This window comes from Chelonia mydas, chromosome 1 (assembly GCF_015237465.2).
Source record: "Chelonia mydas isolate rCheMyd1 chromosome 1, rCheMyd1.pri.v2, whole genome shotgun sequence".
In the NCBI taxonomy this organism is placed as follows: Eukaryota; Metazoa; Chordata; order Testudines; family Cheloniidae; genus Chelonia; species Chelonia mydas.
Genome location: NC_057849.1, coordinates 100,821,502 through 100,843,307, shown reverse-complemented (window position 1 = coordinate 100,843,307; position 21,806 = coordinate 100,821,502). Strand labels below are relative to the sequence as shown.

General features: G+C 40.8%; 1 protein-coding gene across 4 annotated transcripts in view; it reads right to left on the bottom strand.

Moving 5' to 3' along the window:
- The window catches only part of TPP2 (tripeptidyl peptidase 2), an 80,680-nt gene that overhangs the window by 13,390 nt on the left and 45,484 nt on the right, over positions 1-21,806 (bottom strand). Inside the window, exons 20-27 of one of the 4 annotated variants that reach the window (XM_007066240.4) lie at positions 19,833-19,929; positions 19,392-19,529; positions 16,896-17,140; positions 16,560-16,638; positions 14,387-14,425; positions 3,336-3,487; positions 3,036-3,132; positions 138-268 (exon numbers count right to left, since the gene is read on the bottom strand). In XM_007066240.4, the coding sequence (XP_007066302.2) occupies positions 138-268; positions 3,036-3,132; positions 3,336-3,487; positions 14,387-14,425; positions 16,560-16,638; positions 16,896-17,140; positions 19,392-19,529; positions 19,833-19,929 (978 nt within the window). Of the gene's footprint in view, positions 1-126; positions 269-323; positions 2,939-3,035; positions 3,133-3,335; positions 3,488-14,386; positions 14,426-16,559; positions 16,639-16,895; positions 17,141-19,391; positions 19,530-19,832; positions 19,930-21,806 lie in introns of those variants that run through there. The other 3 variants (XM_037896462.2, XM_037896468.2, XM_037896460.2) reach the window with 3 other exon arrangements.

The following is a 21,806-nucleotide window of genomic DNA, read 5'->3' as shown; positions in this document are numbered from 1 at the left end:
AACTTTTACTTCATCATCATATTAACAAATCTAGATCAGCTTTCAGAATCCTTTAGAATACTTGTATGTAGAAAAGGTAATTATATCTATAGACTTCAGAAATAGGATACAAGAAGGAGTATTTACTGGTTAGGTACTTTTTTATAGTAGCTGCATCGGGCCTGGGATCAGTCTTCATGGCAAAATAAACTGCTAACGCTGTTTGATCAATATGCGAGATAACAGTATTTGCAGCTTCAATAATTTCATCGAGCCTTTTCATTCGTTCCTGAATGAAAAGGAATAAAAGAAAAATGTGAGACTGGCAAAACGAAGTCACCCCATTTAACACTTTATATTATTAACGTTACTGAAGTCACAAGTACATGGCAATACAAATAGTTTCTGAAATGTATTTACTTATTTACATTTCTATAGTCTAGACATGACTGAGGTCATATTGTGCTTAGTGCCATAAAACCCCATATTTTAGAAGTCCTTGACACAAAAAACTTACTATTTTTTTTATATTCCAGTCATGCCTATAGGCCCCAACAAGCTTCATGTGGTCTGCATGGCTCAGGAAGGAAAATATTTTTTCCTCACCTCCAAGGTGCTCTGGGTTTGTTTTGTGCCTCTGAAGCACAGATTGCCATGGCTGGAGATGGGATACTGGACAGGCAGGTTGGTGCTCTGAAGTGGTAGTGAAAATTCTCTCATATCTGGCTGGTGGATCTCGCTCACATGCTCAGAGTCAAATTGCTATTTTCAGGTTTGGGAAGCAATTTTTCCCCCAGTCCAAATTGGCAGGGAACTTGGATTTTTCACCCTCCTCTGCAGCCTGGAGTGTGGGTCACTTGCTAGGATTATTAGGGTATCTTGCCAAATCATTTCCCTGACGTTCATTGCAAGGCCTTGGGCATTGGTGGACCTCAGTCCCTCTTATGCTTTGCCTGTGGCAAACAACAGTTTAGTCTCCTGAGGGCTGTAATACTTTACTCTGATCCAGGTTATTGGGCTCAATAGAGGGGGAACTGGAGGGGTTTAATGGCCTCTGATGTGCAGGAGATCAGATGATGATCTAGGTCTCGCCTGACCTTAAACTCTAAGATTTTAAGATAGTAAGATGGAGATCCCAGCTTCAAGGAGCTTGTAATTTAAAAAAGCAAGACAGACAATGAAAGTGTCAGTACTTATTTTATAGATGGCAAAGACCCAGTACGTCACACAAGATATGTGAGGGATCTGGGGCCTGATCCCAGATATCCCAAGTCACAGTACAGTGCCTTAACCAGAAGGCCAAACCACAAGACCAACCGTACAATCTTAGTGACACAAGAATGAAGAAGAATGGGGTTACAGACAGCAGCCAAAGAGGTGATCATGATTTGAGACAAGCTAGCTAGGGATACAGAATCCAGGCTTCCTATGCATAAAGGAGATTGGGCTTCTGAAGTTTTGTATAAAGTCTGGGGCAGTGCATCCTGCAAAAGAAAGAATTAAAACCAAAAGAAGAGGAAGAAGGTGGAATGTTAGGAGCTCACATTATCATGGTGATGAACAGGAGATAGATGAACAGAGAGAATTTGTGCAACAGCTGTCTGCTACAGAAAGAGGACAAGACCACCATCTGCTAAGGACCTGAGCAGTCTACCTTTGAAAATGGAGGGTAAGTGCTTATTCACCTGAAAGACATGTGAGCAGACCCTCCACCTCAAGAACAGTTAGTCTATCTCATGAAGAAACCATCTGTAAGGGCTTTATAGTTTATGGCTAAGGTCATTGACCTTTGGATTAGATCTCCGAAAGCAATGCAAGTCACCATTAAGCCAACCCATTGCTAGATGGTCCATTCCCAGAAGATGGAATTAACAAGAAGTCACCCTACCCTTACATCGTACTAAATCTTGGGACTAAGATATAATCAGTGAGAGACTGGGAAAAAAAACTTTGCTCGGCTGTGCTGGCAACCAGAAGGAGGGAATCCCTCTCCATCTTTCAATCAGTATCAAATGATGTAACAGGTTCCAACTGTATCCATCTGAATGGCTATTCAAGGGGAGAAGGTGCCATCTGAGGAGCTCTCCAAGAAGCTAGAGCTACAAATACTGAGTTCAGTACTTTGTAAGCCTCCCTAGAGTAAAACAAAAACAAAACCCTTTCATATAAAAGGCTATAGATTGAGCATTTACTTTGAAAAGTATACAAATACAGAAGTGCTTTGATATACTTCAAATATCTGCAACAAGGCAGCAGGACTGAAACACTTTCTCTTTTTAAAGAGTTCAACGTTAGACACTAACCTGTCCATACTGATCCTTGCATTCACAAACTCCAAGCTTGATTATAGCAACTCATATGTAGAAATAAAGCCATGGAGACTGAAAAACCTACATCTGGCACAAAATGCACCAACCTGTGTAGTTAGCTACACTGGTCACACTGATCTGACCCCAGTGCTCTGGTTTCTGAAATGCTTCCCCAAGTAAAGGTCACTGGGATTGATCCTAGCTACCCAAGAGATTGCTTTTCTCCATGATCCTTATCTCCCACACATCAGCCACATTGCACTGGAAACATGAAAGTGTCAGTCATCATGAGAAGTTCATGAATGGAGAAGACAGAGTTTTAACAGTAGAAAAAACTAAACTATGAAATTCACTCCTGCAACGAAGAGGCAACCATGGACTTCTCACTCCTTTCAGAGCTAGATAGAAAACCCATTTTTCTTTACTTTTTCTTTACCTCAGTAATTTTTCCCACAAACAACCAATAAACCAATCAAGCTGTTTCTCTGATATGCTGGGAACAATGAAAGAGATGCTAAGCATTCACATTTATAGCCTTGTAAAAATGCACTGGTTTGTGCAATGGTAAATGCTTTTGATTCTGAGTAAGTTAAAAGTTTCTAGCTCACTGCACTCAGTATAGCCAGAGCAGTCACTTCAAGTCGAGGCATCTGTGAAGAACAGTAAAGAAGAAATCTTCAGATTTAATCTCCTATCTCAAGGCAAGATGTAGTGAAACAAATATTAAATTAAAAAAACAGAACTCACCTTTTCAGAATCCAGCTGATGGAGTCTTGCAACATACAAGGGAAGATGATTAGGAAAGGCTTCTTTCAATTCATTATACATGTCACTGGTATCCAGCCTAGACAAAAAGATAGATTAAATGAATATGCTGCATCTACATATTCTAATCAGGAGGCAGTGCAACAGTGAGAGACTGCTCTTCTGATATCACAAGTTTAAATTATCCTGGTACTCAAACTTCCATTTCTTCTATAAAGTATAGTATTAATAAAATATAAAAAAGTTATGCTGTGACCTGTTATGGAAACTAAAAAGACATACTTAGTCATCCATTGTATCTTCAGGTCTCTTAAAGCTTCAGCAAATTCCTCCTTTATGTCTTTTTCTTTTTCTGGTTCCCTTTCTTTCTCCTTGCTGCCATTCTTAGTCTTTGTTGGTGATGGTATCAGATGGTAATGAACAGTAATTACATCCTAGTGGTAGAAAAAAAACCTCATCAGCTACTTGATGGAATGGAATATGTTGCTATTCCTTTATCTTAAAATGCAAAAAGAGCTAAATGATAGCTAGCAGTTACATGCTTGGACACTAGATCCTGAGAGCAAAGGATTAGTCTTCAGAACCTCAGAATGGTTCAAGTTTCTCTGGAGACGCACCCAATTTCCCACCTCCCCAGGGTTTCTTCCAAGTTTTCAGAAATGGGCTTGTCACAAGGTGACTGGCCCCTGCAAGAAAGGAAGCAGGGTCCAGTGCCCCTGGACGGATTACAGGCTGCCCACCTGGGCTTAAGGGAGGGCACCTGGATCTTATAAAGGTGGAGACAGCTGGAGATGGTTTGGAAGGTGCCTGCAGACATTGCAAGGAGGAAGAAGGCTCCTGCAGGGCCCTGAGTCAGCAGGGTGGGAGACATCTGCAAGGAAGGCCCATGGAGAAGGGCCAAGCTCCAGACAAGAGGTGCTGGGAGAGCAGGAAGGCATACTCTCAGGGAGGATGGGCTGCACCAGCTTGAGATTGGGCAAAAGGAATGAATTTTAAAGAGAGAGGACAGTCTCCCTTGGGGGGAGGAGCTGGGCTTAGCTGAAACTGAGGTGAAGACTTCGTAGGTTTGACCTCTATTTTGAAAGACTTTGTGCAGGACTTAATAAACTAGACCCCAGAGGGGGAATATTTGAATATCTGGACTGTGTGAACTTAAAGGGCCTTCAGTGAAAGGGGAAATTGAGGTAGGGTGCAGCCAAGCCATGCTGGCCAACAAGGAAGGCTACAGGGCAGGTACACCCTTTTAACATGGCTTTAGCCATCACATGGCCTCAGTGTGCCTTAAAGTAGCTCTATTTTCTTTACCAAGGTGACAAAGCTTAACATTTTTGTATTCACATACTGTTAAAGGGAGTTAAGGAGATGGTCTTCAGGAAAGCAGGTAAATTGGGTAAAAAGGTAAAGATAAAGTTAGGTAAAGCTCCTGTCTTTTAAAGTTTGGGGACAAAACGTGTGAGTGAATCAGATTTTTTTTGGTAATTCTTAACAAAATGTTATATTAGTAAAGTCATCAACATGCCATAAAATACATAAGTACATCCCTCTTGAACCACTGCAATTTCTTCCAAGCTGCTACTAGAGGACTTTGCAGCTTAGCCTATGGTGTACTCATATTCAGATAAAAAGCTGAACAGTAACATTTTTGAATTATTTTCTGTGTTCAAATAAAGGAAGACTACTATAATGTGGTTTATGGAGATATATCAATCTCCAGACCCAACCTGCTACATACAGTCATCAAGGTGTGGAAAAAAATCTCAACTGAAAGGATCAATGTTGACATCAACAAACAGCTGTTTTGATACACACATTTTTCTCCTATAATTTAAATCCCATCACTCCTGAGTAAATCAGTGTCAGGTTTTGCCACAGACCATCTAATGTACATTACAGTACACGCTATCAATTTTTTGCATTTAACAATGTTACAGTATCTAAACCAGCTCCCCCTAAAAAGAACATTAAATCTGAGTGTACAGACTCACTACATTATCATACTAAGCTTGTGCTAAACACATCATGTAGCTCAAAAGCTTCATATCTGATTGCTATATAGATAGATAATTAGGGCCCTACCAAATCATCGTCCATTTTGGTCAATTTCATGGCCAGAGGGATTTAAAATTGGTCAATTTCACGATTTCAGATGTTTACATCTGAAATTTCATAGTGTTCTAACCGTAGGGGTCCTGACCCAAAATGGGATCATGGGAGGAGAGGGGAGGTTTGCAAAGTTGTTGTGGGGAGGGGGTCCCAAGATTGCCACCCTCACTTCTGTGCTGCCTTCAGGCTGGGCTAGAGGAGGTTCCCAAAGGTGAGGTGGGTAGGTGCTGGGGGTTCCTAGCTGCTAGTCAAGGCCAGTGGCAGATTAAGGTGGGGTCCCCAGCCAATTTGTGGGCCACCAAAAAACAAATGTTTATATAAAAAGGTTTTTGTTTTGTTTTTTAATTATGTTATACCATAGCAACTGAGTTACTATGGTATAGTGCATAACTGAATTTAGACATTTAATATATTGCTATCTACAGAAAAATGACCTTCATAAAGGAAATCTCTCAGTGTGTAGCACTTACTCTCAGAGTTAAATGTCACAGCTATTCTCATCTCTCATGGCAAATTAAGCAATATTACAATTTATGAAATTATGTATATGATGTGCAACTAGAGTCGGTAAGCCTCAAAGTGTTTTTACAGAACTACAAACTGTATACATACAAGAATTACTTCACTTGCCATCAAAATATGGACAACTGTGGAGTGGAACTTAACCACAATTGTTTGCTAAATTTGGTACAAGTGGAAGAAATTGAGTTGTATCAGATACAAACCAAACATCTTATTTTTGAGTCATAGCAGACATTCACACTTTTTCAGATCTGCCTCATCTTAAGATTTTCTGTAACATAACCATGGCAGCTAAATGCTTGAAGAAAAATGTACTCCTGACCTGATGCCCTCTGTGCCAAATTTGATGCTGATGAAAAATATTTATACCTGTATTACATTACCCTTAAACAAGGATTATAATAGAAGTGTCACCAAATTTAATTATGACAGCACACAGATAACATTAAAATAGTATTAAGATTTAACCACTTATTCCACCACTTTTTTTCCCCAACACGCAACAAAAATTAAAGTGGAGGTCAGATGTCAGCTTCATGTCACATATGTTTTTTTAGTCTCATTCTCTTTTCTCATTTATATCTGTCTACTTTCCCTCTCATATCTGTTTAGTTAGACTAAGGCTATGTCTACACTACCGCGGTAAGTCGACCTACGCTACGCAAACTCCAGCTACATAAATAACGTAGCTGGAGTTGACGTACTTTAGGTCGAGTTACCGCGGGGTCTACACCGCGGGGGTTGACGGGAGAAACTCTCCCATCGACTTATCTTACTCTTCTCGTCGGGGCAGAATACAGGGGTTAACTGCAGAGCGATCTGCTGTCGATTTGGCGGGTCTTCACTAGACCCACTAAATTGACCGCCAGTGGAACGATCGCAGGGCGCAGATCCCGGCTGTAGTGTAGACCTGCCCAAAAGCTTTTCAGATTTGATTTGATATTTTTTCCAAAGAAAAAGTTAATCAGAACTGACACATTTGTGAAGAAATTTTGATTTCAATAAATTACATATTCTGATGGAAAAATCTTTGCAATGGAATTTTTTTTAACCATCTTCACTAATAATCATCTGTAACAACTTCTACTGAGGTGCTCACAACATGTCATATTATATATATATATATATATATATATATATATAAAAAATAACTGACGTGCCAGGCACATAATTACATATAATGAGGTTATTCTAATTCACCATTACAATTTTCACATGAAATACTCCATGAGCACATGCATACACATACAGCTGGCTTACTAAAAAGGCCATTATCAGCTTTAAAATTCAAGCAACATATGTAACATTGCATTTTTCCATTGCACAGGATCTCTCGCTGGGCCATTTGAATGTATGCAATTTCTCATAAAGGCACCAGCTGAATTTGCAAATAGTAAAAAAGAGGCTCAGAAAAAGAAAATATAAATATTTAAACACAAACACTCCTTCCCATTCTTATCCTAAGTTCTCCAAAAACAGGAAGATGGGAAAAGGTATAGGCTATGCCAAACTTCCAACACATTAAGACATCCTTGCCTACATTTCCCTAAAGCAGAGGTTTTCAAACTGTGGGGTGTGCCCCCCTAGGCAGGGCATGAAGGAACATTTGGGGCAGCTCACTGAGGGAGCACCACCTCCACCCCGACTCACCTCAGTGGACCACCCAGCCCCTGGATCAATGTCAATGCCTCCGTGCCCACTGCCGGCTCCGCCCTCCAGATACCATTGCATCTGTCTTCCCCCACCCTGAAAACCTGAGAGGGGAGGGGGCACAACCTAAAATTGTAACTCAAAATGAGGGGCCTCAGCTCAAAAAGTTTGAAAAGTTTGTTTCCGAGCATAGGTTTTCACAGCATGGGGTGTGCTGAGGTTATTAGGGAGAGAGTGAGGACCTCATGCGAAGCAGAACAATAGTGTCTTGCTATTTCCGAGCAGCAGAAGCAGTGGCGAAGGCAGCTAGTGCACAAAGGAAAGCAATGGATGAAGGGTTTGAGAGCCCAGCCCTGGCCCTCCACCTCACCCCACGTATGCCCTGGATGCTGGGATGATGGCAGCAGGCAACAAGGGAGTGGGGTCTGGCCAGCAGAGGAAGCGCCTGGAGCCAGCAGATGCAGCCTGCTGCAGAGAGAAGGGCTGGCTGGGAGAGTGAGAGCAAGAGGGCTGGGAAGGACCGGGGAGGAGAGAGAAGGGAAACAAAGAAGGGTCATGCGTGGGACATGAAACTTTGAAGGGGGATGCGGCAAATACAAGTTTAGGAATCTCTGGTCGAGACTTCTGTTTACTCAGATGGCCATTTAAAACCAGTTTGTGCATCCCTTGCTTTTAGATGAGAACACATATGAGAGACATATAGATTCCATTTCTCCTGATTATTCCAAGTACAGCTCAGACATTATGCCCTATCGCTAAAAAGCCCATAACGTGAGTGGCTTACTAGAACAGCTCTCTCACTGCCAAAAGGAAAAATCAGTGGGCTTCCATTTTCATTCCAACTCCATGTACCCAAAGCTGCTGATATAAACAATTGCAATTTGGGTTCTGTTAGGATACTGAATACTTTGTCCTTTGGGTCAGGACATGTGGAAGAACTTATATGGTGTAAAACCAGTTTACTCCTCTCACAGCTGACTGGCAGGAATCTCTCTGCTGGGGACCAGCAGCCCTGAACCCCTTTATGGTGGGCTCAACCCCAGACACTCATCTGTTGTGACCACGGTCAACCTGAGGCCACCTCTAAGAGCAAGCTTTGGTGGATCTTTAGGTCCTGCAGCCACCAGAGAAAGGAGGCCGGTAAGTCTGGGTTTGCTGAAAAGCAAGACAGAAAAAGCCCTGAATGGAGAAAAATAGTGGCTGTGAAGCTACAGTTAGAGTGGAACCCATACTGAGGACATCCTTTTCTACTTTGCATCCAATCTCATCCCTCAGGCTTTCAGGGAGAGGGTGAAATAGTGAGCATACTGCCCTTCTTCACTTCTCCACTAAGGATTAGAACCCTGCTCAAAGCATGAGTTTCAAAGCTTGTCTTCACTGGGAACTTACATCAGCACAGCTACATCTCTCGGGGTGTGAAAAATCGATATGCCTGAGAGACGTAGCTAAGCCAACCTATCCCAATGTAGACAGTGCTAGGTGGATGGAAGAATTCTTCTGTTAACCTAGCTACCACCTGTCAGGGAGGTGGATTACTTACACCGATGAGAAAACCCCAGCCATCAGCATAGACAGTGAACTACAGCTGTTCCGCTATCACGTTTTCAGTGTAGACATACCCTGAGTAATTTCTGTAGTGAAGGTATAAGTAGACAAAGAATACCTCCTTCAGGAAGGCTGGCTGCTATAGCCACAATGACACTGGGAAACACTTAGAAGCTGTCGACAGGAGAAATACAAGCATTTAAACTGCCAGTAGCAACTCTGAACAAAGTCTAAGTAATCTCTGGTGGTCCACACAAATGGGACTATGCAAACAGGTGTTTTACACATCCAGAACCACAGGAATGCCCTCAGACTGGCCACTTGGATCACAAAGCAAAGGGCCTCCATAAAGCTTAACTGGACTGAGAGGAAGAAATTCCTAGTCTTAAAAAACATATGAAACACAAGCTGTCCGAGGAAAACAGAGTAGAGATAATAAGTCTCTTGAATCTGCCTTTTGGAGTAAGACTTGGGAGACTGCTCCAGAATGGATCATTTAAGCAAGTCTCCTGGAGTAGAGGGGTTTTGCAATGCCTTGATGGAAACTTGATAGAGCAGCTTAGAGAAACAGTGTTTAAGGCACACAGACTAGAAATGTAGCAGGTCTACATATAAGTGAACCTACAGCCACCTTCTGATGGGTTCTTGTAGACCCTTGACACTTCCGGCAAAAATGCTTCTGAAGCACAGCAGACTGATCTCTCTTACTACAGCATGTCCTGAAGCAGCCAGAAAATGAGTGTTTGTTATCATGGCTTGGAAAATGGGAATCCCAAGCATTTCTGCCTAAAAACACTGGGACTTTGTAAGTGGTTCCCTATTGCAGCAAAATGTCATGTGGGATTATTCATAGGCTGAGACACAGACACACAAAGGCAGGTATGTTACCCCTGCATACAAACATCATCTCAATATTTCACCAAAGAGGGTCATGGGTGGTCTCTGTCAAAAGCTAAGAACTAGCCAATTGTGCGATGTCGGTATGAGAAATCATTTTAGAGTTACTAACATGTAGGATATTGGGTTTCAAAATGACTGAAGTGAAACTTATCACCTGAGGTGAGAAGGGTCTCAGGGCTAATTCCATCAACACTGAGAACAATGGACATACGCGAAGCCAGCCTTACGTTTACTGTCTGGACCACGTGCAGGCTTGAGGATTTACAATGACAAGAACCCCAAGAAAAGTGTCTGAATAGGGAATCCCTGAGGTAAGAGACATCAATTTACCTGTATAACAGAAGCAGAAAGGGTACACGACTTTATCCATTACAAAGAAGAGACCCTGCCAGCAGGAATGTCTCATGAAAGATAGATCCCATCTTTCTGAACTGGACAAGTGCTGTAACAACTGACCATTGGATGAGAAATACCATATCTTGTTAATAAGCATAGCCTATAGTGTGTTTTTCATGTTTTTCGTTTACTTATAACCTTATGTTTCCAAACCCTTATACTTGCTTTTATTTGAATCTGTCTCAAGCTCTGTTAAATAAACTTCAATTTGGTTTTACTATAGTCACAGGTAAGTGCCTTGTACGAAGAAGAGTGCTGAATTAAGATGAAACCGGTGAACTGGGATGCATTGCTTCTGTGGAGGCAGCAGATCAGTATATAATGTGCATGTCCAGAAGATAAGGGACTGGGTACTCGGTGGTACGTAAATTGCAAGCCTGCACTGGGAACAAACAGGGCTTATGGAGTGCAGAACAGAGTGCTCACACATTGCCTGCAACCAGTAGTTGGGGAGAGTTTCCCCTAGAGGGCACAGACATGAGTCTCTCACTGTATGTAGGAGGTAGTGATTCACCCCGGATACCCCCAAAAGTGTCACACAGGCTACCTCTGAAGAGGATTAACATGTAAGGGAATCTTGGCAGCAAAGTCTCTGGACCAGGCCTATAGCTATATAGTTCTGAGTGACACTGGAGGGTAAACTAGTAGCCACCTCCAGGAGGAGGTGGTCTATCTGTTCAGAAGTGCACTCCTTCTCCTTCTATAGCCCTAACCAAACATCCCAAGGCATATATTACCTTTTATATGGGCAGTTTCCATTCTATTGTGTCTTCTTATGGGAACTCACTATTCCATCTGTACAGAGTGTAGTTCCACTACCAGACATGACCCATCCTTGCTGATGGGGGGCGGGGGCACAGAGTGAGGGCAGCTGGCTTCAGCAGTGTTACTGAATATGCTCAGTCCATGTGAGCATGCTCAATACAAGGAAAAGGCAAATGGGGCTGGGGTGGCGTGTGACCCCGCATGCCATCCCCTTCCCCCCACCCTGCCTCTGCCCACTACCACAAGATAGGAAAGTGTTTCCTGGAAGCCAGAAGTGTAGCATTAAACTTATACTTTAGGAGGCATGGTAAGTATCAAAAGGACTGACTAAGGACTAGTTGTGAGCTTAAGAGCCCCTTTATGCCAACTAGCAAAGGGCACACCCAACACACTCTACTTAGAATGTTTAGCCAAACAGTGTCTTGTATCACATACAAACCGGTGACACGTTATTATTGGGTGATGTTTGTATGGTTAGCGTACATAATTCTTTACACATGTGCTAGAAATATGTTACTAAAATATGTTCCGACCAAGCAACCTAAGTAGAACAGATAAACAAGTTTGTCGTTGACAAAGGAATGTTTTTTTGTCTGTCTCCAATGTAAACTGATCAAGGTGACGCCAGAGACAATGGAAGTACATTTACATTTAATGTAAACAAAATGATTACGCTAATTGAAAAAGCAAATTTACCAGAGGATGAGGAAGAGAGTATGGCATCTACACACCAAGAGAGGAGAGAAACTTTGTCAGGGTTTATTTTCCAAAGAATACATTTCAAAGGTTTACTGGACTATAAAAAGGAGGTACCCCGTAGGTGCCCATTACTTAGGGGACAGCACTTTCTGATTCTGAGAATGTTGGATCCTCCTACCAGGAAGGGCTGAAGATGCTGTAAGTAAGTTCTTTAGCCAAAGACATAACTTGTTAGACTTAAGTTGTAGGTACTAGAAAGCATGTTTCATTTTGTTTGTAACCATTTTCTGTTTGTTATCTCTAATTATTATCACTTAAATCTCTGTTCTGTGCTAATAAATTCATTCTTAGTTTTACTATAAACCATCTCAGTGCTGTTACATTTAAGTACAGAGTGAGTCCTCAGCTAATTTAAGAGGCTGGAGTGTACACCATTTTGTTGGAGACAGCAAACTTAACTTCTGTGAGTGTCCAGTGAGAGGGACTGGACACCACAGAGGCACACCTCTGGGGAACTCTGCTTCACTGATTTTTACCTGCAAGACAACGTTAAGACTGGGAAACTCTCAAAGAGTATGTTGGTGAGGTGGACAGGCTGGTGTGGCAGGGAACTGACTGTCTAATCTCCAGGAACACGCACTCGTGCTAAGGCAGTGAGGTGACAGGGGCTTACTGTTCTGGCAGCCCTGAGCAGAGCGTCACATTAATATCCACAAAAAGAAAAGGAGTACTTGTGGCACCTTACAGACTAACCAATGTATCTGAGCATAAGCTTTCGTGAGCTACAGCTCACTTCATCGGATGCATACTGTGGAAAGTGTAGAAGATCTTTTTATATACACACAAAGCATGAAAAAATACCTCCTCCCACCCTACTCTCCTGCTGGTAATAGCTTATCTAAAGTGATCACTCTCCTTACAATGTGTATGATAATCAAAGTTGGGCCATTTCCAGCACAAATCCAGGTTTTCTCACCCCCCCCCCCCCACACACACACAAACCCACTCTCGGAGAGTGATCCCTTTAGATAAGCTATTATCAGCAGGAGAGTGGGGTGGGAGGAGGTATTTTTTCATGCTTTGTGTGTATATAAAAAGATCTTCTACACTTTCCACAGTATGCATCCGATGAAGTGAGCTGTAGCTCACGAAAGCTTATGCTCAAATAAATTGGTTAGTCTCTAAGGTGCCACAAGTACTCCTTTTCTTTTTGCAAATACAGACTAACACGGCTGTTACTCTGAAACCTGACATTAATATCCAATACACCCTGAATGGTTTTATGAATAGGTACTATATAAGCTCCTTTATTGTGGATTCACAATTAGTGGGATCAACACATCCTACCCTTCAGGAAAAGAATGCATTTACGTGGGCATTTTTATAGTCTTTCTAAATGAGTTATAGTTAATTCTAGAGATGATACAAAAGTGAACACAGGAAAATGGCAGCAGTCTGCATCAAAGTTCTTCTTTGACAGTCTGACCTTCTCCTTGTATTGATATATCCATACCAAGACCAACAAAGATAGCAGCCTCTCAACCTTATAGGCTCTCAGCTTATACAGCAAAGGTGTAGAATATACTGCATGGAGCTGGTAACTTCCATGACCCACATCCTCCTTCTCCTCCCCAGTCAAAACTCCGACCCATCAGATTAGTGAAAGGTAGAGATATGCAAGTAGGTGTGATTTCCTTCCAGAGCCTGGAAACAGACTTCACAGAGAGGAAAGAAAATAGGAGGCAAAGTAATCATGTCACTTTAGAAGAGGCAGCAGAAAGGGTGGGAAAACAAGCTAGCCAAACATAAGTAACCTACATCTGCTGGGAGACAGGAAAGAACTGAAGTGAATGACACAGCCCTTTTTAAAAAGGCTTATCATTTTCCTTTGTTTTCAACTGCCCATCTGCTGGCAGAATGTTACAATACGTACTACAGAATGATAAAATGCTCATTTTATTGAAAACACTTGTACATTCCAATGTTACTTTATCAATTAATTTATTTACATGAAGGATACTAGATAGGAAAATGACAGTTTTCTGTAGATTATACCACCTGCTCCAATTATGATTTCTACCATTCCATGAACAGGCTGACTTTATGCCAAAATTAAATTATTCTACATTGAGCTATGGCTATGCTTTGTTTAAGAGGATCACAGAAGCTAGAGATGGAAAAGTCTATTAGGTCATTTAGTCCATCCCCCTGCAAAAGCAGTGTTGTTTGCTAAAGTATGTTTTCTAGTGCTACATCCAGTCTATGTTTCAGTACAACTAAGCCTCAAAGAAATACGTCCAGTTGGTGGTGAGGAGGGATTGGATACCATGCTTTATATCATAAACCTTAAGTTCAATTTTCAGTGCATTCACTAAGAGACCAGATGAAAGGCAAAATATTTGCCATGGAAAATCTCGACTCCAAGCACTTCAGAGAGAGAGAGAAACTGGGGGAGAATATAATAAAGAAAAGGAGCTACAGAATGACTCATTACAACACATGCATTTTTAAGGCACTATCACAGAAGTATCTGGGTGCTCAAGTGCCACTCAATTACTTGGTATTACAGTAATGTTTTGTTGGTCTAACAGCAGGTGTTGCTTAAGGCATGAAGTGGATAACTCAAGATGACATAAGAGAAGGCAGCTGAGGGAGACAATGAAAAATTAAGTATAATACTAATAGAAAAATTCTCTAAGTCATATGCAAAAAAAGACTTAAGCATATCTTTTCCAAAAACTGACATTCAGTACCTTTTTAAATTTTCCTTGTCGTTTTGCTGCAGACTGCCCCTGGGAGTTAGAACAACATACCGTAAGAAAACATGCACACACTACACAGGATGGAGACACCTTCTCTGTATGATTATGGTTTATTTTCAACCTAGACAGCTCAAACTACTGAAGTGCCAGGTCTGCGATCAAAACATGCTCTTAAAGCATACAAATATTTTAATGTCTTTTAAATTAAAAAACAATGCATTTTTGTGTATACAGTTTGTTGTTCCTAGTAAGACAGAAGTGTTGTTAACCACTAGCGCAATGAACAATGGCAAAATGAATTTTAGAATACAACACAATTGAGTTTTAGATTAAAACTGAAATTGAGTGGTACTGTTCCATTTTATAATACTTAAATAGAATTAATGTACAAAAATACTACTGCATTTTTTTTTTTTTTTTCAGTTCACACTTAGTGGACTAGAATAACACTGTTGCCTATTCCTCCCTTCTGTCACTTGGTGCATAGTGATGTTCACTGATGGCAGCAGCAAGAATGTGACACTATTGATGGCACTTATCCAACAAACTGTTCCCATAACATGATACACAAGTGCGTGATTGTGTAAAGAATCTGAGGTGAAAAGTTTGCTCAATGAGCTCTATGTTTCTCTTGAACCATCTTCAGGGAAACTGACTTGATAAGCAATAACTACTGCATCTCCAGTGGTTTCCACTCTAGAAATGACTGTACCTAATGGTTATTTAATTTGATGTAAAATAGCCTAGCCAAGAATTACAACAAATTGTTCTGCTGAATTTCAGATGAAACGGAAAATATCTTATACTATCATTACAGTTATATGTTCATCAAAACAGCAATAAACTTCCGATCTTGCTGTGAATTTACTGTACATACAAGTAAATATAAGCCAAACTAAAAGTTTAACATGCTGGATTAGTGGGTTTCTCAAGTTTTTCTGGCCCAAAAAAAAGTACGGCTTCCTAAATACAAACGTTCCATTTTCTTGTAAATTGTTACCTAGCCTGTAGTATTATATGTACCTATGTTTAATACATTATGTTGTCTCCATAATATGTCACAAATCAAATACATTTAATCTAACCTGCTTGAAATTATTTCTTGGCCTGCTAAACAAGATTTCCTATGTCTCAATATATGACTGCATAGAAAACATTAGACATTTTCCATGGGAATAGAGAGCTCTCTATTGGGGGGGGGGGGGGAAATCAGTAGTTTTTAAGGCAAGAGAATCTTTTATATGGACTCTAACTCTGTAAATATTGACATTTATAAACACTACCCAATGCTGATTTAATCTTAGCAATAACCAACTTAAAAAATACTGGAGTATCTGAGGGAATCCTTCCTAAACTTAGCACTAAGTGAATAAACTGGAAGACTGATTTGGCTTTTATAGCTAGAATCAGACTGAAAATTCATTCAAGTCAGGAAATCAAGTTTCTAGGTCTCTACATACTGACCAAGGAGGTACAGCTTTTCCATTATGACATAAGGAGGTAGAAAAGAAATCTTATGTCATTACATTGGCGCACACAGCTGTATTAGTGGTTGACAACATCAGAAGTCTGCAGCAGGTAAGAAATCCTGCCCCAGCATTACAGTCTACTAAATAGATGTCTCCTAAGTTTTAAAAGTAAAATGTAAGTAAGTGTCAAAAGGCACATTTATTTTGTGGTTTTTTTGCTGGAAACTGCATGCACGCGAGTAAGGAAGTGTACCACGTAAGTGACTAGAGAAGCAACATGCAAAAGCAAAAAAACACATGAAGTAGTATTGTACATTAAACAATGACATTCAGGTAGACAATTACACAAAGAACCCCATTCTTCCAAGTCTGCCGTAAGTGAAAAAAAAAGCAGTTGCCTCTACAGCACTTCAAAATGCCCCCGCACAGTTTAAAATAATTTTTGGACACTTACGATTTACATGGTATAATTTCAAATTAAATTGCAAGATTACATTTTAAATATTCAGAATTAAGTTTACACTAAGACAACTGATTTTACAAAAACCCATGTGTCTGACTTACTACACTGAACACTCTCTTAACAGGAAGATTAAGAAAATAAGGCACAATGATCATCATCAAGACACAGAATTTCCCATTTAGAGAAATAGGAACTTTTGAGAACAGAGCCTTTATTAGTTTCGAGTACTCACAGCTTTCTTTCCAAGTTCCGTCTTAGACAATGTCAGAGCTCCTACAAGATAACATCCTGGTCCTGCTCCTTTAGGTATTCTAATAAAAAAATAAAGGAAAACAGAAATATAATCAAACAAGGATATGCTAAAATGACTTAGTTCCACTAATACTAAACATATAAAGAACTCGAAACGGTCAAACAGCAACACTTAAGTCACATTTTGTTAATCAGTTTACAATGTGAAACTACAAATGCTAGAAAGATATGTATCATATTGATGGGTATCATTTTAGTTGGATTTATAGAGGCAGCTGGTTAAATCTACACCGGAAAATAGGCAACATCAACTTACTTGTCATCAGGCAGAGATGTAACAAAGAATGGATGACTGTGTTTTGGTGGCAATGTCAAACTGTTTGATTTCTTCTTTCCTAAGAGAGCAAGGCTATGGTTTTCATAAATATCTAAGCTCAAAGTATTAGACAACCTGTGAGAAACAACAAATGGAAGGTCTTTGATGCGATCCAGTTCACTGTTCTGTTCATGACGGATTTGTAACCGAATAGTGTAATCTCCTTTCTCCAGTTTCAGGGAATACTGAAAGAAAGAGGTTCTCATAAAATGCCAAGATTAAGAAGTTTTACCATGCACACATAATCCTACAGATAAAAGCAGAATCATGTTTTTCCTTAACCAATACAGCTTTGGCAGCTTCACAGAGAATCTTTTGTCTACATTTATATTAATGAGAAATAAAAGGCAGTAATGTCCCGTCCTTTTGCTTTCAATGGAATTATTACCTCACTGACTAAAAGAGTATACTGTACTATTCACTGAGTATTAATGGCTCACTTCGTATTATTTGGGGGATCTGTAACTAATACACATCTTTGCTGGAAGCCCCTAGAATGCTTTGATTACCGTGGGTTGCAGATGTGTTCTCTTTCTCACAGTATTGAACATTCAAGCCTGAACATACACATGCTGCTACAACCTTGCTCCTTAGTTCCTTTTGCCACTTCAAAGACTATATTCTAGACTCCAAAGAAGTGGGGATGGAAAATATTGTGTACCTACGTGCACTCAATGATCTCTAAGAATTACAGCCTGCAGCCATGTAGCCTACTGAACATTGGCTGTACAGAGCCACACTTTTGGAAGACTGATGAGCAGCTGTGTCTCAAGAGGACTTCAACTGCAATACCACTCTTCCAAACTAGACATCAGACCTTGAAACTAAGTCCAGGAAGCAATATTGCTTGAAGGTATGGATAAAGGTGATGGAAACAAGTTTTCAGATACCTTTGATAAGGATGTTTCTAAGAAGCTACAGAAGTTGCCTTATTTCTAGTGAAAGCTGTAAGAACTTTAGGCACCAGTGACACAATCTCTGGCAGGTTGTACAATTTTGAATCAAGAAGAGTGGTATTGCAGTTGAAGTCCTCTTGAAGTACACTCAATTATTCAGACCAAGCCTCATTCCCATGAAGTACAATCTAGGGAATTTCCTAATGAGCTTTGTCTTGTCATGATAGTAACTACGAATTTGCTCTGTGTCAAAGTTATGTAGCCGAGCTTTGTAAGTGGTTAGGGAAGACTTTCTTGAGCTAATCCAGTCAAATTGTGTCTGCTACCACCAGTACATTACTAGATTTGTTTATATGGAAATCGGACAAACAAAAATTCTGGTTATGGGCAAAGAGCCACAATGTCATTATGGAATATCAAATAAGTAAGGTCCAATTATCATGGCCTTCACATCACAGACTCTGTCTTTCGTATAACAGCAGCAGCAAATAATCTTCAAGAAAAGGTAATAAAAGTCCTGATTCAGCAGAGCACCTACGAATGTGAGCAATCCCATTTAAATTAATGAAATTTAAGCACATTCCTGAAGTGAAGAATGCGTAGAGGTGCTTTACCAAACAGGGATGGGATTAGTCATATGCACATTCTTAAGTTTAGGCATATGTGTTTTGTTGAATCAAGGTCATAAAGGGCAGTCTGCCAGAAGCTCCAGTACTCTGATGAGCGACAATCTTAAATTGATCTTTCCAGAACAGTTAGAATGATCAAAAGCTACATTAATAAAGGCCAACTGGGAATATGGATTATTAGAAAATAATTCCAAGAAAGAAAATCAGGAAAGACGACTTCCCCTTTTCTTTTTATTCTTCTATACCAAGTCAGATATATAGTCTTTCCCAAAGCGGTACAGGAACCTATACAGAGGGTAGAATACCTACAAGTCTTGTGAAAATCCACCCTCCTATCAAAGGCAGCACCAAAGAAGTCTTCCACAACCAGCCTCTCACACTTCAAAAGGCTGTTGGAAGACATTGATTAGAAATCTAATACAGGTGCCTCTGATAGGACAAAGATAACCACTCTGCTAGACAAATATACCAGCACTAGGAAGAGCCTGAGGGAGCCTTTCTGCCTTACTTAGAAAAACTGAAACGGTGCAACATCTTAGTAAAAAGACAGGGACTGCAGTTCACTTCTCTGGTAGCATTGGTCACACTAAGGCAAGCAGTCACATGGTAAAAGCTTTTTGTAGTTAAAAAAAGAAAGAAGAGTCAAATTTTTCAAATCTTCTTCCTTTATCTACAAAGAAAGAATGACATGTTCCACCCCATGGAGAAAACTGGCAATTTCCAGTCAGCAAGTTCCTTTTACAAAATACACCACTCAAAAGTGCAATTACTACATGCTGTGATTATCTGATGGCAGGGTCTATCTACACCCAGGGGTCTGGACTGTAGACAGGTAGGGAGGGGGAAGAGAAGGAATATAATTTTCATATTTATGTAGAATGTCTGATCAGGGTAAGTATATCTCTCTGTACCTGATGTGGATAAGCGTCACCTGACCCCATTTGTCTTTTGTTCTGGTCAAATATAATCCACAGCTGGCTGTCAAATTCAGATTCATACAACAATTCACAAAGCAGTGGACAGCTTGGAGTCACTTCCCCACTCTTAGGCTATAAAAAAAAAAAAGTCAAAACACAATTGAATATTGCGTAGTAAAGGTACACTTCTGAAGTAATGATTCAGATTAATCTAGATTAATCATAGTAAAACTTAAACAATCCTTCCAATTTATGATTAATTAGAATCCCTGTTCTTGCAGTTTGCATTATAACTGGCATCAGCTACAGAGGCACCCCAAGATTCTGTGATCCTGCATATCCTAGAGCTCTCCTTACACCTTTTGTTAGAAAATTCACTAAAAAGTTCTAGAGATATGAAATTTAGAACAGCATTAAAGAACCAATTAAACTTACTTGATGAAAGTTGTACGTCAAAATCATCTCATATAGTTGACGATTATTTGGCAAAACATCTCTGGATCCTAAAGGTTTTATTTTAGCGCTCACTGGTCTGCAGTTAAACACAACAGCAAGTTTTAGGAACAGTTTTCCTAAAACAGTTTGTCTAAACAGAAACTCGCATGCATTATGATACAGTCTTCAATTACATGATCACATGCTGTTTTTTCCACAGGACCCTCGCCTCTTACACCGCAAAAGATGGACCTGCTTTGTGGATGAACCAGGGTTATGAAGTGAAAGAGACTTGTCTACAGGTCCCGGCTCCACTACTGCAGAAGTTGGAAGGTATGTAGCAAATGAGGCACGGTATTGCAGGAAGAGTAAGGATGATCTCATGGTCAAGACAGCTCAATATTACCCTCGAAATTGGACTATATCCTTGCCTCTGCCACAGAGTTCCTATGTGCAAGTCACTTAAACCCATCTTTACCCACATACAACCATTAACTACATGTTCCTCATTTTCTGGGCATCCAACTTGAGACCTTCGGCTTTGATTTGCAGAAAGGCTGAGCACTCACAAATGCAAGTGAACTCAGAAGGAGTGGAGCTTGGAACATACAAATTGCAGTACTTTGAAAAATCAGGTTCTAGGGGTCTCAATTTGGGCACCCAAGGTGAGTGGATACTTCTGACCTTAACGTCTCGGTCCCTCAACTATCTACAAAAGAGGGGGATAATATGCATCTCTCACAGGGGCACTAAAGATAATTCAGAATGTTTATGAAGCACTCAAATACTAGTGATGAGTGCCATAAAACATGAGGAAATTAATAATTCTGTCTTTAGATCAGAGTTTAAAGAGAGTGTGCAGTAAATAAGGCACAGGGGACACACACTGACTAATGAGAAAAAAATTAAATGGCTGCTCATTAAGTTAGCATCCCCCATGCTGCATACTGAATGAGGTTGGGGTCCTGTAGAAAAAATAACATGTGATGATATAATCAAAGACCATCTTAATGCATAAGCACAAAAGGGCATTTCCTAACTTTAGAGTGCTTGATCTTGCAACTTTAGTTTTCGTGTGTGTGTGTGTGTGTGTGTGTGTGCGCGTGCGCAATTTCATAGATTTAAAAAAAAAGCAAACAAAACCTAGAAATTCCAGCATGTGGCATCACACTGAGACCCATATGGGTCATCAACAGGTTGGAACTGTTTGAGCCAGAACACAGTCCTCTGCCACTTGAATTAATTGAGTAACTGACAGCAGTAGCAGGTTGTCATTTTCCATAGACACCAGCGCTAGGGGGGAAAGGACACTTTCCTGTCAGTAAATATTGTGAAGTCCCCTAGCAGATGAAGGGTGAGCCCTCAAGAATCTTGGGTTATATTCCTGGCTAAGAAGGGAAGTCTGCTCCAAGAGGCACAGGCCCTTCTTCCTCTTTCTCATCCCCTCCAACAACCTGTCCCTGTCTTGTTCTTCCTTACCCTGGCTCCTGGTCCCAGTCCAATTCTCCTTGCCTACCCATGCCGTCTCCACTCCTCAGGCTTCTCATTCTTACCACCTTTTCCTTGCTCAACCAATTCTAGTCTCCCCACTGGGGATCCCCAGCTAAGTCCTGGCCTTCCCTTCACACCAAGTGTCGTCCCCCCCGCAGTCTCCTAGCCCAGCCAGTCCCAGTTATTCCCTCCTGATTCCTTGCCCTAGTCCCTCTTCCCTCCCCACAGCCCTAGTCAGCCCAGCCCTCGCTATTTCCCCCCGGTTCCTAACCAGTCGCAGATTCCCCCTCACCCACTTCACAGCTCCTCATCAGATTTCCCCTCTCCTCCTCTGCCATTTCCCCCCTTCTCCCGCCAGTTCTCAGTTTTATTGTCCAGCCAGTCCCAATCTCCCTGCCTCCCACCTAGCTCCTCATCCAATCTCAGTGTTTCTCCTCTGTCCCACCAACTGTTTCCCAGTTCCAGATTCCCTCCCCGCACCCA